The 16,015-nt window shown below is 49.4% G+C and overlaps 1 protein-coding gene across 2 annotated transcripts; it reads right to left on the bottom strand.

The window, feature by feature from the left end:
* On the bottom strand, nt 368-15,005 carry CHRAC1 (chromatin accessibility complex 1). 2 transcript variants are annotated; one of them, XR_002343052.1, is made up of 3 exons: nt 14,266-14,418; nt 13,350-13,476; nt 368-12,781 (listed from the first exon to the last, which is right to left on the bottom strand). XR_002343052.1 is itself a non-coding variant. In XM_021088860.1 (3 exons), the coding sequence occupies exons 1-3, from the start codon at nt 14,901-14,903 to the stop codon at nt 12,663-12,665; spliced, it is 393 nt and encodes a 130-aa protein (XP_020944519.1). In that variant the 5' UTR covers nt 14,904-15,005; the 3' UTR covers nt 368-12,662. The 2 variants fall into 2 exon arrangements, 1 of the variants encoding a protein (XP_020944519.1); XM_021088860.1 differs by lacking the exon at nt 14,266-14,418 and adding an exon at nt 14,757-15,005.

Genomic DNA, 16,015 nt, shown 5'->3' on the forward strand with positions numbered 1-16,015 from the left:
CTCGGTGGGCCTTTCGTCCTTGTAGGCAGTGTGGTGAGAATCGAATCCACATTCAACACAGCTTCAAGGAAGGCCACGACCTTTCCCTCGTGCTGCTTTGTGCTCTGTTGGTTTCCTCTGTCCCTGCCGAGGCCTCCCCATTCCAGCCGGACATTGACCTCGGGTCCCCACGGGGGCGCCTGGTCCTATGTGGGGCTCCAAGGGGGTGGGAGCGGCGGGGACGTGAGGCGGCGTGGAAACAGCCTGGGTTTTGGCGGCAGCGACAAAGGGATGAGTAGTAGTTGTGAAGATATATGCTCAGAGTGGCGTGTGCGCGCGTGTGCATGTAGTTGTCTTATTGATGGCATTAGTCTCTTCTTGCTGTATCTTTTTTTTTTTTTTTTTTTTTTTTGGTCTTTTTAAATGACAGAAGCCTCTGCTCTAAGAAATGTTGCAATTCCCTGTTGTTTTATTAGCAAGTGGCACTTTGTCCTATTCAGAAGGATACCCGTACACTCTTGGCTTAAATTAGCAGAAGCATTCAAGCTGCAGAGGGACTCTCTTCACTAGTACACACTTTTCCATCTGAGATTAGGTTAGTTTTCAGCCATTTCTAGGATCGTCTAGAACCGTGTGTCTCAGAGGTATGTTTGTAGCACCTGCAGCAGGGTCTCGGTGGTTGGGCGGTGGCAGTGAAAATGCAGATTCCTGCGCTGGCCGTGGCCCTCGGGGCCGGGTTCTCGCAGGCTGGCGGAAAAATTAGACTTCATCTTTTTAAAAGTCATTTTGAAAGAAGGGTTTTCTTTCCAGAGGGCCAGAGTACTTTGAGAAGAAGTACTTTTTCTAGCCCTGTGATTGTTTTATAAAACTTGACTACTTAAAAGCATTAACAAACCAAACCTCTCCAGCTCGGTGAGCTGCATACCTTTGTACATGTCTCCTGGTTCAGAGTTCAAATGGCTGTAGTTACAGTTTCTCAGGTAAATAACTGTTTTCCCGAATTTCTATCAGTCCCCCTTATTAGGATCAATTTTGAGGCGTTGTGAAACCTCAAAGTGCAGTAAAGTAGGTCCAAGCTCCGTTCATGTGGAAGCCGAAGGGGGACCTCCGGCCTCCGCCTGCCCTGGCCGGCTTTCCCGAGGCCCGGGTGCGGAAGTCAGAGGCGTCCGCTCGCCGGCTTTGTCCCGCCCCACTGTTAAGGAAGGTGAGCCTTGCTTTAAGCGTACTGAATGTGAAAATGTGAAAATTGTGGCGTGGAAATCTGGATTCCTTTCAAAGAAAAACTGGGATTTCTCTCTTTAAAAGAGGTCTCCCAGGAGTTCCCGTCGTGGCGCAGAGGAAACGAATCCGACTCGGAACCATGAGGTGGCAGGTTCGATCCCTGGCCTTGCTCGGTGGTTCACAGATCCGGCGTTGCCGTGAGCTGTGGTGTAGGTCGCAGACGTGGCTCGGAACCAGTGTTGCCGTGGCTCTGGCGTAGGCCGGCAGCTGTGGCTCCATGTCGACCCCTAGCCTGGGAACCTCCATGTGCCACGGGTGTGGCCCTAAAAAGCAAAAAAAACAAAAAAAACAAAAAACAAAAAAAAAAGCAGACAGAAAAAGAGGTCTCCCAAGTAGCTGTTATGCTGGAACTCTTCCTAGTGTGTTTTAAAATACTCACTGTGAGCAAAACTAACGTGTTCCCATCCTCTCACCACTAGAGCTCTCGCCCTACTAGCTAAGTGACGGAAGAGGCCAGGGAGCTGCCTCACGCGGCCCCTTTGTAGGAGAACTCTTTGGCCCTGCTGAGGTTCCATCCTGCTGTTTGTGGACTTATTATAAGCTCAGATAAATGTTGTGAAACTGGGCATACTTGTACTTTTAGAAAGGGACTGTTTTGTATTTGGGTTTGGTTTCCCGTCTGAAGACGTCTTCGCATACACACTTGACACTGCATTTTAGGGTCTGCTTTTTCTTCTCAAGATCGTGTGGCTCGTTGGCGTGTTCTCACACTCCGCGATCAGTGTCTGCACCGAGAACCATGGGCTCCCCACGAGGGAGCTGCTGGAAACGGCAAATTCCGTGCGTTTGAGGTTGGCCGGATCCAGCTCTGTGACTGCTGTTTATACCCTATCAAGTGCTCATCAGAAAAGACAAATTCAGTTCAGTTCCTATAGCAGGTGGGGCGTGGGGGGGGGCAGGTCTCAGTGTTATATGTTATTTTATTGTTGTTCAAGGCAGATGTTACTATTTATTTTCCCTTTTTGCTCTGGTTTGATTTGGCTAGTGTGGACAGTCCAGTGCACATGGTACCTGACGGATATGACAGAAATTATTTTCCCCAACTTTTATAAATTACCCGATGTTTACCCTCGAGTTTGCTGGATGATTTATTTTTGAAAAAGCCACAAATGTAGTTTTTCTGGATGAATTGTTTTTCTTATAAATGCAGCAGTGTAATTTTACATTGATCTGCAGGGTGATTTAAATTTTATTTTTACAAGGCAGTTTTTCAGTCAGATTATATATTTGATACAATATGTTAAGGGCAGACCAGCCAAGCGCCGTGCAGTTGGGACACCAGACTGTCTCCAGGAGGCCTTGGGAGGCTGGGCTGGCTTCTCTCGGTCGCTCCGCGTTGTGGACGCACGGGGCTTGTCCCACCGAGCCGTCTGTCAGCATCCAGATGGGCTTCTTCAGTGGGACTTTGATCTCTTGGGCAGTTAGGAAGATTTTTCATGGGCATTTTCCTACACCTCTTAAGGAAGTTCCGTTGGGAGCTTTAGACGTTGACGTAATCCAGACAGTGGACAATCCCAGTGGCCCAGACAAGCCATAGACATTTTCCTGTGACCTCCGCTCACTCATCTCTCACGCTCCTGAGAAAAGGAATGTACAGTAGGTAGAAACTTCCTCAGTGTTCGTGCCCCTCACTTGCAGATGCGAATATGGTGTTTGTATCTTCAGCCCTCCCCCCGAAGCAACCATGAATCTCTCTCTGGCTGCCGTGCCAGCAGTTTTGGCTGCTGTGACGTTGTTCAGTGTAGGCAAGTGCACGTGTGACTTTGTGATAGGGCTGTGTCCGTGTTACACACACACTGAAACTTTTGGTAAGGAAAACTCTCAACTCAAAATAATTGCACTGATTTTGTGACAGCTTGCTTTTTTATCACGTCCAACCTGGCCTCTGCTGTACCCGTTTGACACGATTGTAAATAGAGGTAGGATAGCAGAAATGACGTGACCGCAGCGCGTTGCTTTGTTTCGCGAGACCGCCGCGTCTGCTCAGCATTTTGCGCCGGAGCTCGTGGACCGGCGCCGCCCTTCCCCTCTCCAGCCGTGTCTGCTGACCAGGCACGAAGGACAGTCGAGCCTCCTCGTCCTTGCTGTCTTTCCCTGAAAGCAAGTTGCCGTCTTCTGGAAGGAGAGAGCGTGCGCTCCCTGCCGTCCGAAGGGTTCATGCTAAGAGGAGTCACTGTCACTCCGTGGAACACTTTTGGTCTGTTGGCTTCCTTGTCATTTGCCGTGACTCCCTAAAGCGTTTTGCTTCGAGCTCCGTCCAGCATTTGACAGCGTGGGCAGGAAGCGTCTGAATGGCCCATGTTCCTAGAGAGCTGGGGCCTCCCTGGCTTCTCTTGGGTCAGCCGTCATACTAAAGCCATGAGGTCGCTGTGGGGTCAGACCCATCCTTTGTGGCTTAGCCCATAGATGCTGGGCAGACCTCAAGTCCAGTGCTGTTCCTCTCGGCCTTGCCATTTGCCAGATTTGAAGTGTGTCTCCAGCCCACAGGGTGTCGCTCTGTTTGTGGTCAGGCAGCCCAGCATCAGACACACAAAGGGGCCTTTACACCCAAACCGTTCACCCGAGTGTGTGTGACTGTCACGTTGGTGCCATCTCCGTGCCCTCCCTTAATGCTTTTTTGGATGTTTTGCCATTTTAGTGTCTAAAGTGAATGTATTGGCTCAGCCATATCACTACAGAAGCTGGTTTCTAAATACCTTTTAGATTAAAAATAAATGCAGATAAAGGCTACCTCTGAATTCTCAATAGTTTCACGTTTGCTTTTCAGCGGAGCTATCCACACTGAAAATAGCCAAAACGTTGCCTGAATAAACTGAATTGTGAACATCTATCTCTCTGTCCGGTTCTGGCTTGAAAACCGTGTGCCATACTGTGACCCACGGGCAGTCCCCTCCATCCCCTGCTGTCAGGGCCGCCCAGCTCCGCGCGTCTAGCCCTCTGAGTGGCCAGCAGCAGGCGTGAAACGAGAGGGCCTCTGCACTGTCCGCGGCGGGGCCGTGGGGCGGCCGGACCTGGAGACGAGCTGCCTTCCTGGCTTTTCACTTTCCTCTTTGCCCGAAGAATGCCCTTTTTGCTCCCGCTTTCCTTACGACTGGGTTGCAAATGGCCCTTCCTCGCTGTCCCCTCTTTGTACGCTCGGAAACCGCAAAGGTGCTCACACACTGACGCTCGTGCGCATGCTGCGTGGACTGCATGGTTTCAAAACGCAATGCCGACGTCATTGACCTTTGGCGTGGGAACCTTGAGTTACTGTCACTCCAAACTTTACAGTGATCCAAGGTTTGAAAGCAAAATGTTCTCTTCAAATCCAAGGCCCTTTGTTTGAAAGGGACACAGGGTCCAGGGCGGCACCTGGCAGCGGGAGTTCGCGCTGTCGGAGGCCGTCCTGGGAGGGCGTGTCTTCACGTGTGATTAACCACTTGCTGCCAGAAATGTCCTCCGCCCACGCGCTGCGGTGGGCTGGTCACTGTCACCCTCTGCCTCCTCCGTGTCTTCCCTCTGGCTTCCTCACCGCTCTCATCTTCGGAAGGCGAGCCTCTGCTCCAGGGCGCCTGCGCAGTGCGCTCCTGCGTGGACAGGTGGGCATGACGCGTCACAAACGCCCAGGTGGGTGGAGCCGGCTCCGCTGCCCTGGACGCTGGGCAGACCTCGCCGCGGGCCGGGGAGGTGCCAGGTGCGGCCTCCGCGGCGGTCCTTGCCTTGGGTGCTGCTGTCTGCAGGCCACCCGGTGCGCTTTAAGTGTCCTTCGAGGCCTTCCCGCAGTCACGCTGTGGTGTAGACACAGGCACGCACCCCAAGCAGCATGGACGCTGGGGGGGTTGCCCACCACGTGTGCCAGTCTGCTTCCAGGGCTGCTGGAGTCCCCTCTGAGGCGGCCTCGTCTTCAGCCAGAGTCTCACAGGGTTGTTCGGGGGCCGCTACCCAATGGCCCTTCCTCGTGTTAGTGATGCAAACTTTTGGACCCGGATGGACCCGTGCTTTTTGCACGCCTGACTCCGGAGCCCTGGGGTGGGGCCGTCTTTGCATTCAAGAAAGATCAGTAAGATGAGGGAGCTGAGGGTTACCTGCGCTTTTGTTAACCCTCTTCTATCTTCGTGTTGGTGTGAGAATGTCCCGTGTCGCATCTCGGAAAGCCCTTGGAGGTGTGACCGAAGGGTGGAGTCCGGCCCCCGCCCCATCCCCTCCTCAGGCAGGCGGGTAGAGCAGCCAAGGTATCTCCTGTTTACATCTTCCTCCGACTGAAGCAGTTCAGAGTTAAAGCTAAAACACCAAATATTGACACCCCCCCACCCCCACCCCCCATGTCTCCAGGAACTCGATGGTGAGGCCAACCTCATTCGGTCTTTCTGAGCCTGCGAGGTCCTTAGAACCGTGGCTTGATCCCAGAACACCTGCCCCGCCGGGCCAGGGCATGCGGTGCACACTGGCTGCCTGGCACCACTTGACAGAACTGGGTGCTTGTGTCGGGCCCGGGGCGCCTTTGAACTCTGGAGCTGTGGGAACAGTCCTGGGGAGTGGCCGAGGGCAGGCCCCTCTGACCCAAGAAGCAGGGGGCACCCAGGCGTCCTCTGGTGCCTGCCGGTGCCCGGCCGAGTGTGTTCTGGAGAGAGACACAGCCTCAGCCTCTGTGCCTTTCAGGCCCGGTCCTCAGCGTCCTCCTGGAGCCATGCTGGGGCTGCTGTCCTGTGTCACCGTCGGTCACTGACCCTCTGCCTTGGCAGCTGCTCCTGCTCCTCGACTCCGGATGCACTGCCTCCTCTCGGAAGCTGCTGGGTTCTAGTTGCAGGCTTTCCCCGGGCCCTGAGCAAGTCCACGGCTGCTGTGCTTCCAGGAAAGGGAGCAGGACCCACCTCTTAGGCAGGCACCGACTGACCATCGGCACCCGGGGGGTTTGTTCTCGTGGTCACTCAGCAAGAGTAGCGAGTGTGATGGAACCAAGCTTTTAGAAGGAAGGTGCTGGAATCGGCATTGTGTCTTTGTAAAACGAGCGTGGAGTCCTCGGTTGTGAGGTGCTATTTCCATTCCCGTCCTTTGGAGGGCTTCTCTCGGCCGTTCCCCGTGTGCGGGGAAACTGCTTCCTCCTCGGGGGTGCTGTCACCTGGAGCCGTGCACGCGGGACTCCGGTTTTGACGTCTCGAAAATGCAGGTCTTAGCTCTGACGTTTCCAAGGCAGGTGTTGAGCAGTTTTTCTTGGCTGATGGTCTAATTAAAAACCACCCTTCCCCATCGAGGAATGATCTTATTGGTTTTGTTGAGTGGGGGAGATAATCCAGTGTTACTTGTTTTAGAATGTCTAGCAAAGCCTTCGTGGTGGCTGCTCCCCGGGCCCCCACTCTGAAGGGCAGCAGCCCTTTCCTTGCAGAGGTGCCGGCGGCAGCAGAGGCTGTGCAGGACCGACTGGGTTCCTCTTCAAAGCCAAATACACCCATGACTGAATTCCCGCAAGTCTGTAGTTTAGCCCGAAAGTGAGATTTGACTCCTGAGTTTGCTAGTGTGAATTTTAAATGTAGTTGTTGAAGGTATAAATTCATGTTTTGTAACTGTACAGGCAAGTGAGTTTTTACTTTTTAAGAAGTTTTAAGGGAATAATTGTAAGTTTCTGTGCAGCAAAGTGGCTAATTACTCATTAAATACAAGAAAAGAATGTAGTGTCTAAATCCAGATTTTTTCTTACCTCTGGTACATTTCAGATGACTTACCTAATATGTATTGAGGGGCTTTAACCCTGAGTTTTATCAACTTTTCTAGTTTTATTTTATTTTTATAAAATAATTGAAAAAACCAAAAATGAATTCAAACGTTCTATAGGTAGACCTTGTTCTTCTTAATTTTCCCCCACCCCCCCAAAAAAAATTAGAAGACATTTTGAATCAAAATGTATTATGGTCGTTTAAAGTTTACTCTTTTCTAAGAAGCTAAGCAGCTACAAGGGCCCCATTTCGGGTGGTGCTCCGCCTGCTGTCTGCGGACGTGTTTACCTGTATGGTGGGTCTGTGTGACCATGTCTTGTGCTTGCGGTATAGAAACCGTGCAGTGCTGTTGTGTAAATTGACAGTTCCTATATAAACTAGTATTTATAAACATTGGCCTCGCTGTATAACTTTTCATTTGCTACATGAATTGTAAAATTAAACATAAAATTACAATACCTGCTAAATACGATTCTGAGGCTTCCTGTCCTTGTCTTTAGTTAAATGCCATTCTGTGTGTTTTGAGGATGCCCAATGCTTGCATGATGCTAGGTGGTGATGCCACTTTAAATTAAGCCTTAATCAGATGTTAAACTTGTATAAGTTTCAGAGTATGCAAAAATATTAGGCAGAATGAATTTAACCTGTTCGGATTCGAGATGCTATATCATAATTCAACAAGTCTTTTCTCCAGAGTTACAAAGGGAAACTTTCAGTGATACAGACCTCTCGCTCTCCCCCTCCCTCTTTCTCTCTCTGACCCCCACCCCCGCACCCCCAATTTCTGGTCTGGCTTGGCTGTTGCCATTGCTTGATGAAAATGGACCATTGTGCATTTCTGTGGCAGTCAGTCAAAAAGACCATTCTAAAAGTCTTGAGACTTTTTCAGGGTTCTGTTTAATGTTTGATGTTTTTTTTTTTTTCCCTCCTTCTGAGGTTTATTTATAGCCGATGGAGAGTATCATTTGGGCATAAATCTTCTTTGCAGACCTGCTCCTGTTCTCAGTTTTCTTCAGGTAGTACCACCTGTCATTGCTTCTGCACATGATTAAATGGATTTTTGTTTTTGTAAAAGCATCTTCAATTTAGACATAAAATGGAGGGGACCCAGCTTTCTTTACAATGTGGATCTACCTCAGTTAAACAGTTGGGTGCTATTTACTAAGTCTGTCAAATTAAATCGGAAAAAGTAACGAAACAGTGAGCTGTAACTCCAAACAAAGCTTGAAATCATAATTTCTGTTTATTTAATAATACTTTTATTTATTTTGTGCCTTTTGTGTTGAATCCTAATGCATTGAAAAAATCAGTATGGAATTTAAATGTTTTATATTGTATGTGGGGAGAAAAAGCCCAATTGGCCATGGAATTTGATAGAACACCCCAGCCAACTGCTAACATATATTGGAATCCCAACTGCCCTTTTGTGAAAGGAAAAAAAAAGAATTATGTCCAAGAGCAAACTCGACATTTTACAGGCAAATTCCAAACTCTTCTATGCATATATTTGTAGCTCTCACTTCATTTTCTGTGCCAGTGGAGGGGCGGCCAAAACACTCACAAATACCCGTCATTGCTTTTTCTCACCTCCAGTGCCCCCGTCCCTCTGGCAGCCTTTATGAGTTGATTTCATAAGCAGCGGATGGATGGTTGTCGGTTTCATCTTTTCCTACCTCCTGGTGGGGGTGTTGGTGAACTTGACAGAGGAGGGGAGAACCCTTGGCCGTCTGGGGGGCGGGGGGTGCTGTGAGAACCCCCCCCTCGCCCCGGGGTTCTGTAAGTTACGAAAGCTTTCTGGCAGGTGAGAAAATAAGATAGGAGATCGATGACTTTCCATGCTTTTATATTTGGCAGTTTACAAGTCTAGACTTTTCCTACTGTGGCAGTCTTTTTTAATGTAATTCTTTGGAGGTAACACAATATTTTGGAGTCTTAAGAATTTGATTTTATACCAATAAGAAATAAAAATTAGGGATCTTTCCTGTAGTGTATAGTTTTACTATTTTAAAGAGATCTCTGAATTTTACAAGAGAACCAACATTCCTTAGTGGCAAAACTTTGAAAGTTGATTCTGGGGAGGCTTTTTGCTGCAGGATCTCAAACAAAAATGGGATGATTCTAGTTAAATGTTTTTAATTTTTAAACTTCCATCAGGTCGATACTTAAGCTATATTTTGTAAAGAGTAAATCATCCTTTAGTATGCTGCATATAAAGATCAGCGTTGTTGCACTTTCTCAATAATAATAGATGCCCTACAATTGGCTCACCAGTAAGCATTTTGTTTTTTACCTAACATGAGTACTTTGGGGCAGGTAATGAAATTTATGTAGGTACCTCAAGAAAAAGAGCCTGAATATGCTGCATCTTGTTTCTTTAGCTTTTAGACGTAGCGTTATGTTCTGCTTGTATTATTTTGTTTAGATATATGCTTTTTGGACCCCAATAGACTGTTGAAAGAGATTTTAAAGTTACTCTTGTAGGGATACAGTAACTTTTTTTTTTTTTTTTTAACTCTCTGGTTCAAAGGTTGCCCACCCGTAGATGAATACTTTACCCAGATACACCTGAGAAAAGGATACCATGTTTATAAGCAGACAATAATGTTCCCAGTCCTTTCTGTTCATGCTGCTTTCTTAATTCTTTTCTCCATTTCATCAAGAGGTTGGACAACTTGTTTCTAAAGTCAGATTTAAATATCATGGCATCTTCCAATTTTCCACACAGACCTCACCAAATTGCCATTGAGTAAGTAAGTAGCATGACCCTAAAGGTATTGCTGGCACCAGGCAGCCGCATCGATCTGGCCTCTGAAGAGCCAGTCTTCACACATCTCTGTTCCCCAGCACTCGCCCTCAACTGAACAGATGGGGAGTGGTCTTGACTGACAAAGACAAACTGGTGAAGAAAGCTACAGGCTGAGACACTGAGCATCTATTGTCGTGTTTAAGCTTAGCTGGGTCCTTTCGAGTTTGTTTTACAGCTTACTAGGTTAAGTAGTTTGCACTATTTTTGCAATAAATTCATGGAAAACCTAACAGTTACTTGTTTTGTTTCTTATTGTGTGTATATAAACTAATACTAAAAGTTTGGCATAGTGTTTTTTCACCTCCTTACATAACCCTTAACATGCACAGAATGCTGTAAATCTGATAAAATATGATGTGAATGATATTTTATAAAGTTATTTTGTATGGTGTCAATTTTGTTTTGCCTCATAGTATGTCAGCAAAAAATAAAATAAAATTCCTCGTATTTACAGCTGCCTCTCCAAAAGCGCTTCTATTACTCATTTATTTGGGCACTTCCTTCAGCACAGGCTCAGATTCCAGGCTTCTGAGATGGAAACCTGCCTTCGGTGACTGAAGTCTAAAGCCTTATTCTGTACAGGCCTGTTCCTTCAACAGTGGACTCAGCAGAGCCAGGCATTACCCCGAGGATGTGGGGGCTGGGCACACACACTCCGGGAGGGCACTGGGTAGAACAGATGTGTCTGGCATGAGCTGGGTCTTCCTTCTCTGGCAGCCTTGAGGAAGGGAGTCAAAAGCCATTCAGCTAAACCCCAAGCAAGTGCAGAGCCCTAAGCTCCGTGTCGTGGGAATCGGTGCTGCCCACACCTGGGGTGCAGGCCTGGTGGGTCACTGAACACCTTCTGCCAGGCTGCCTGCTCTGGCTGTGTCTGATTTCTGTCTGTACCTGGTGTTGGGAACGGTAGGTTGGCCTAAGAAAACCAAAAAATAGCTGAAAATCCCTAGGATATACATTGTTGCTAAAGAAAGTCAAAGTTTTGTTCCCATATTTTCTGATTTTTTGAAAAAATATGTTCCTTACAGAAAATGTAATAATTGAGATAAACCAAGTTAGATGTATTTTTTTAATCACAACTCTGATAATTACATGTTTTTTTTGCCCCACCCACAGCATATGGAAGTTCCTGAGCCAGGGGTCCAACCATGCCACAGCAGCAACCAAAAGCCACTCCAGTTAACAACCAGATCCTTAACCTGCTGAGCCACAAGGAACTCCCAAAAAGTGGTTCTATGCCACAGCTGCAGCAACGCCAGATCCTCTGCGCCATAGCAGGAACTCCCCCAAAAAGTGGATTTCAAAATATTTTAAATAAATTTTAAAACGTCCAGAAAACATTAGTGATTGCCTGGGGTGAGGGGAGGAACTAACAAGGGGTAAAGAGGAGTATTTGGGGTGATGGAACTGTCCTGTATACTGACTGCTTACACAGCCAAGAGAACGGACATTAAATGATTTCACCGGAGTTCCCGTCATGGCGCATCAGAAACAAATCTGACTAGGAACCATGAGGTTGCCGGTTCAATCCCCGGCCTTGCTCAGTGGGTTAAGGATCTGGCGTTGCCGTGAGCTGTGGTGTAGACTGGCAGCTGTAGCTCTGATTTGACCCCTAGCCTGGGAACTCTGATATGCCTCGGGTGTGGCCCTAAAAAGCAAAAAAAAAAAAAAACCAAAAGATTTCACTGGGGGAAATCAGAACTCAGTTTTTTTAAAAAGAGAGACAAAATTTAACCCTATGCGAAAAAAAAATAGTGCTTAGTGTCTTCTCTTGTGGACAGTAAAAACGATTCCCGAGAGTGTAAAGAAAGGAACAGTAAGTGTAGAGATTCCCTGATATACAAAATGTCTTAAATGTTTTTTAAGAAAAGTACACTTAAGAGAGTTTCCCCTGACCCCCTTGCTGTACAGTGGGAAAATAAAAAAAAAGAGTTTCCGTCGTAGCTCAGCAGTAAAACCTGACTAGTGTCCATGAGGATGCAGGTTCGATCCCTGGTCTTGCTCAGTGGGTTAAGGATCTGGCATTGCCATGAGCTGTGGTGTAGGTTGAAGATGAGGCTGGATCCCGAGTTGCTGTGGCTGTGGTGTAGGCTGGCAGCTGCAGCTCTGATTTGACCCCTAGCCTGGGAACTTCCGCATGCTTCAGGTGTGGCCCTAAAATGACAAAAAAAAAAAAAAAAAGGAAAGAAAAATACACTATGCAGAAGTACTATTTCTTATTGTATCTGACTTAATAATTTCGCTTAAAATTTTTCTTCAGGAATAAATGTAAGAGAAAGTGCTTATTTTTATATTTCACAAATGTCTCAGAATAACCAAGGCATTAGAATAATAAAGGGTTTTAATAAAACTAGTTCCATAAAACACTTTACTGTAAAAAGTCTAGCTTTTAATTTAAAAAGTTATTTCTTTACAGTTTAAAAAAATGCAATATTTGAACAAATACAATGCCAAACAAATTTTCTTGAAATACAAAAATTCAGATGTAACATACTACCCATAGACCACGTATTTTAGCTAAAACCGGATCTGGCTGTTTACAAAAACTAATTTCAAAATATACACATGTGAATTTATACAACTGATATTTAGAAGTTCTTCAAAATCTATCTGTAAGCTACAAAGCTAAGCAAAGCTGCCTTGGCCTCAACGGCTTAGAGCTGCAGACTGGCTGTGACCCCAGCTCGAAGCCCCTTGTTTGGACCCCCACTCCGGTTGCAGCGTGGGCCTGGGAAAGAGACGCTCTGCTTTGGGCTATTTACAGCAGAGGCACCTCACGCCCCATCTCAGCCAGGAAGGAACGTGGTGTCCCTGGGGTGTCTCGAGAGTGAGCAGACGCTTGCTCAGAGCAAAGGTGTTCATCCCGGAGCCGTGCTCCCCGGCCGGTCACTAACGCATTTCTTTTTGGCTTAGGATTCCGCTTCATCATCACTCTCATCGTCGTCGTCGTCATTCTCCTCCTCTTCTCCCCTCTTCTCTTTAAGCATTTTCAGATATTTACTAGCTAAAATCTTCTTTGGTAATATGTCTTAAAAAACATAAAGCTAGCATCAGTAATGTAAATTTCAAAATGTCCCAGTTCCTGCTTTGACCTCTAAACAGGTTCCAAGACAAAACAAAGTTCAGACGACAATTCTGGGTAAACAGCAGGAAACTAGCCCTGCAAACCTGCCTCCCTTCCACTGAAGCAAACCGCGTGCTTCTGGGTGCTGGTGCCCACGGCTCAACCCAGCCCGCACAGGGTGGCTGCCCCAAGGATCCCCGTGAGCTCTTGTTAGCTGTGACCCACAGCTACTGCTGCACAACAACTCTGAGTTTCTGTTTCCTGGACCAATTAAGGAGGCGTCAGGGAAGGGCTGCCACGCCCCAGCCAACAAACACCCTGTAGGGAGAGTGCTGGCTTCTTGGTCCAGGTGAATCACATTACAAACATACTCAAACGGCCAAAACTAAGACTCATGCCAGGTCGTGGGAAACTCTGGCACCTAGAGAAAACAGCCAAGTGTCTATTTCAGCGCAAGAAGAAAAAAGAGCAGAGAAAAAAGCGTAAATTGCTAAGCATTTTTTTTAAGCAGAATGTTTGAAAGTCTAAATACCTGCAAGAAACTGAAAAGTTTCCGACTCTTCTGCAGTGTTTGATAAATCACTGTAAGTGAGAGCTTTCTTTTCTCTTCCACTGCCATGTCGGTAGGAATAGGTGGCTAGATACTGAACAAAGAGTTCCTAAAACAAAATGAAAAACGAAAGGTGTGCTTTGAAAACTTACAGACCTTCATTTTTAATTACACTCATTTCGATGACTGCAGATTATCTCGGTTTCCCAAATTACAGAAAATCACGCGAGAAAGGACTACGCGGTCAGAAAGGAAACAAAGGCTGAATTAAGTTGTCAGGGAAGCAGGCGTCTCCCTAAAGTTTACTTTAGATTTATAACTTATGAAAAATAATCAAAAGTGATTCAACAATGAGTCATATTTAATGACGAACCTCTGGAGTTAAAAAGGGCAAGAGACCATTCAAAAATTCGGTGTGGCTGAGGAACACACTTCCGTTTGAACACAGTGTTTCCAGGCTGTCCGCCTACAACCGTTACGGTCAACAACCTAAAGGTAAAAAAACGATCAGCTTCCCTTTCTGCCCAGACTGAGCCCTGGGCTGAGCCTCTGGGAATTTCTATTTTAAATCCACCTAGTTCCGTTAGTAAGGGATGGAAGAAGTGCTTGCGAAACTCCTCAATTCCTTAACACCTACAGAACGAAGCTGGACCCGAAAGCACAACTATCCCAAGACCACGTGACCTCCCACCGCCCTCACCCTGACCGTAGGGACACCGGACACTGGGCGCAACCAGCAGGGGCCGGAAGCCACTCTAGGGAACGTGAAAGCGAGGGAAACCGTGCAGCTGAAACCTGGCCCTGGGCAAGAACGCCCACCACGCGCCAAATCAAAAGACCGGGGAGGGGCTAGCACCTCCGGCTGTAAAACCACGGCCCTGGAAAGGCTAATTCTGACCTGGGGACGTGCGGCCCCGAAGACTGGGAGGAAGGCGCGGGCCCGTTCGCTCAACCGTCCGAGGGGTGGAGCCCAAAGCCACGAAAGCGGAAGCGGCCGGAAGCGACAAGAGGGGAGGGATTGGGGTTGGGGGCCGACAACTCGGGAGGAGGAGACGCCGAAGGAGGGGGGGTGGGCGGGGCGCTGGGCGCGCGGGGGAGGCCGGGAACGGAGTGGGCGGGGCGAGGGCGCGCGGGGTAAGACGGGATTGACGCCCGGGGGCGGGGCGAAGGGCGCGCGGGAGCTGGGGAGCGCGCGGCGGAAGGCAGCGAGGCCGCGCCCAGGAGAGCGCGCGGGCGCGCGCAGGGGAGCGGGCGGCGCGCGGGCCGAGGGGTACTGGGCAGCGCGGCGGGACTCGGCCGGGCTCGGAGGGCGGGGCGGGACGCAACGGTCCCGGGCGGCCCCCACTGTCGCCCTCCGCTTCTCACTCCTCCCCGCGCGGTCCGCCTCACCGTGGCCTTGGCCGTGAGCACCAGCGCCTCCTGGTTGATGCTGGACACCTCGGGGGAGCTCTTCATGATGACCCGGATGCGGGACAGGGGCAGCGACACCAGCCGAGGCTCCCCGCACTTGTCCTTGCCCGCGACCCCGTCCGCCATCTCTGCGCCCCGCCCCCGCGGCGGCAGCCCCGACCCGCCGCGAGGTGGCCGGCCCGCTCGGTTGGTGCGGGAGCGGCGTCCCGCTGCCCCGTGGGAGTTGTAGTGTCGGGAGGCGCGGCCCCGGGCGCGGACTACAAGCCCCGTGATGCCGCGCGCGGACGAGGCGGAAGGAAGGGCGGCTGGGCCGGGGGCGGGGGCCGGGGAGGCGTCTCCCTGAAGGTCGAGGCAGATACCGTGTAGGCAGGAGAGGACTGGGAACCGCGGGGGGAAGGGAGGGGGCTGGGCAGTGAGGAGCGCGGACGGCCCTGTTGATGAGAAGGCGCTTTGCTGGGAAGAGGAGCAGCAGCAACGGCGCGGAGGGAGGAGCCTTTCCGGAAAGCTCGGGAGGCGCGCTCTGCGCCCGGGGTGTGCGGGATGAAGGCGGAGAGGCGGCCTGGGGCCGGGTCCTATTGGATTGTAGAAGAAGGAAAATGGGGGTTCCCGTCGTGGCGCAGCGGAAGCAAATCCGACTAGGAACCGGGAGGTTGAGGGTTTAATCCCTGGCCTCACTCGGTTAAGGACCCGGCGTTGCCGTGAGCTGTGGTGTAGGTCGCAGACGCGGCTCGGATCCTGCATTGCTGTGGCTGTGGTGTAGGCTGGCGGCTACGGTTCCGATTGGACCCCTAGCTTGGGAACCTCCATACGCCCCGCGGGTGTGGCCCTAAAAAACAAAATAATAATAAGGAAAATGGGAAGTGCTGAAAGAGATCAGAGGGATGAGGGGATATGTCTCTTAAGTTGGGGGGGGGCTTTTGTTTGTCTTTTTAGGACCTCACCTGGGGCATATGGAAGTTCCCAGGCTAGGGGTCAAATCGGAGCTGTAGCTGCCGGCCTGCACCACAGCAACATGGGATCCTTAACTCACTGAGCCAGGCCAGGGCTGGAACCCGCGTCCTTTTGGGTGCTAGTCAGATTCGTTTCAGCTGAGCCGCGTCGGGACCTCCCGTCTTAAATTTTATTAAAAATCCCCCTGGCTATTGATGGAGAATAGACCGGAGGGGAGTGGTGAGGATGGGGAGGTTGAAAGGGTGGAAGCAAAGAAATTGCAGAGTAGAAGGTGATGGCAGGTGATG

This window comes from Sus scrofa, chromosome 4 (assembly GCF_000003025.6).
Source record: "Sus scrofa isolate TJ Tabasco breed Duroc chromosome 4, Sscrofa11.1, whole genome shotgun sequence".
NCBI classification, from domain to species: domain Eukaryota; kingdom Metazoa; phylum Chordata; class Mammalia; order Artiodactyla; family Suidae; genus Sus; species Sus scrofa.

What these genes read in the sequence shown, in the direction of transcription:
- CHRAC1 (XM_021088860.1), bottom strand. Translation starts at nt 14,903, where the DNA reads ATGGCGGACGGGGTCGCGGGCAAGGACAAGTGCGGGGAGCCTCGGCTG. An exon ending in TGCTCACGGCCAAGGCCACG is followed by an intron (nt 13,477 to 14,756) that starts GTGAGGCGGACC and finishes ATTTTGTTTTAG; the next exon opens with GAACTCTTTGTTCAGTATCT. An exon ending in AACTTTTCAGTTTCTTGCAG is followed by an intron (nt 12,782 to 13,349) that starts GTATTTAGACTT and finishes ATGTTTTTTAAG; the next exon opens with ACATATTACCAAAGAAGATT.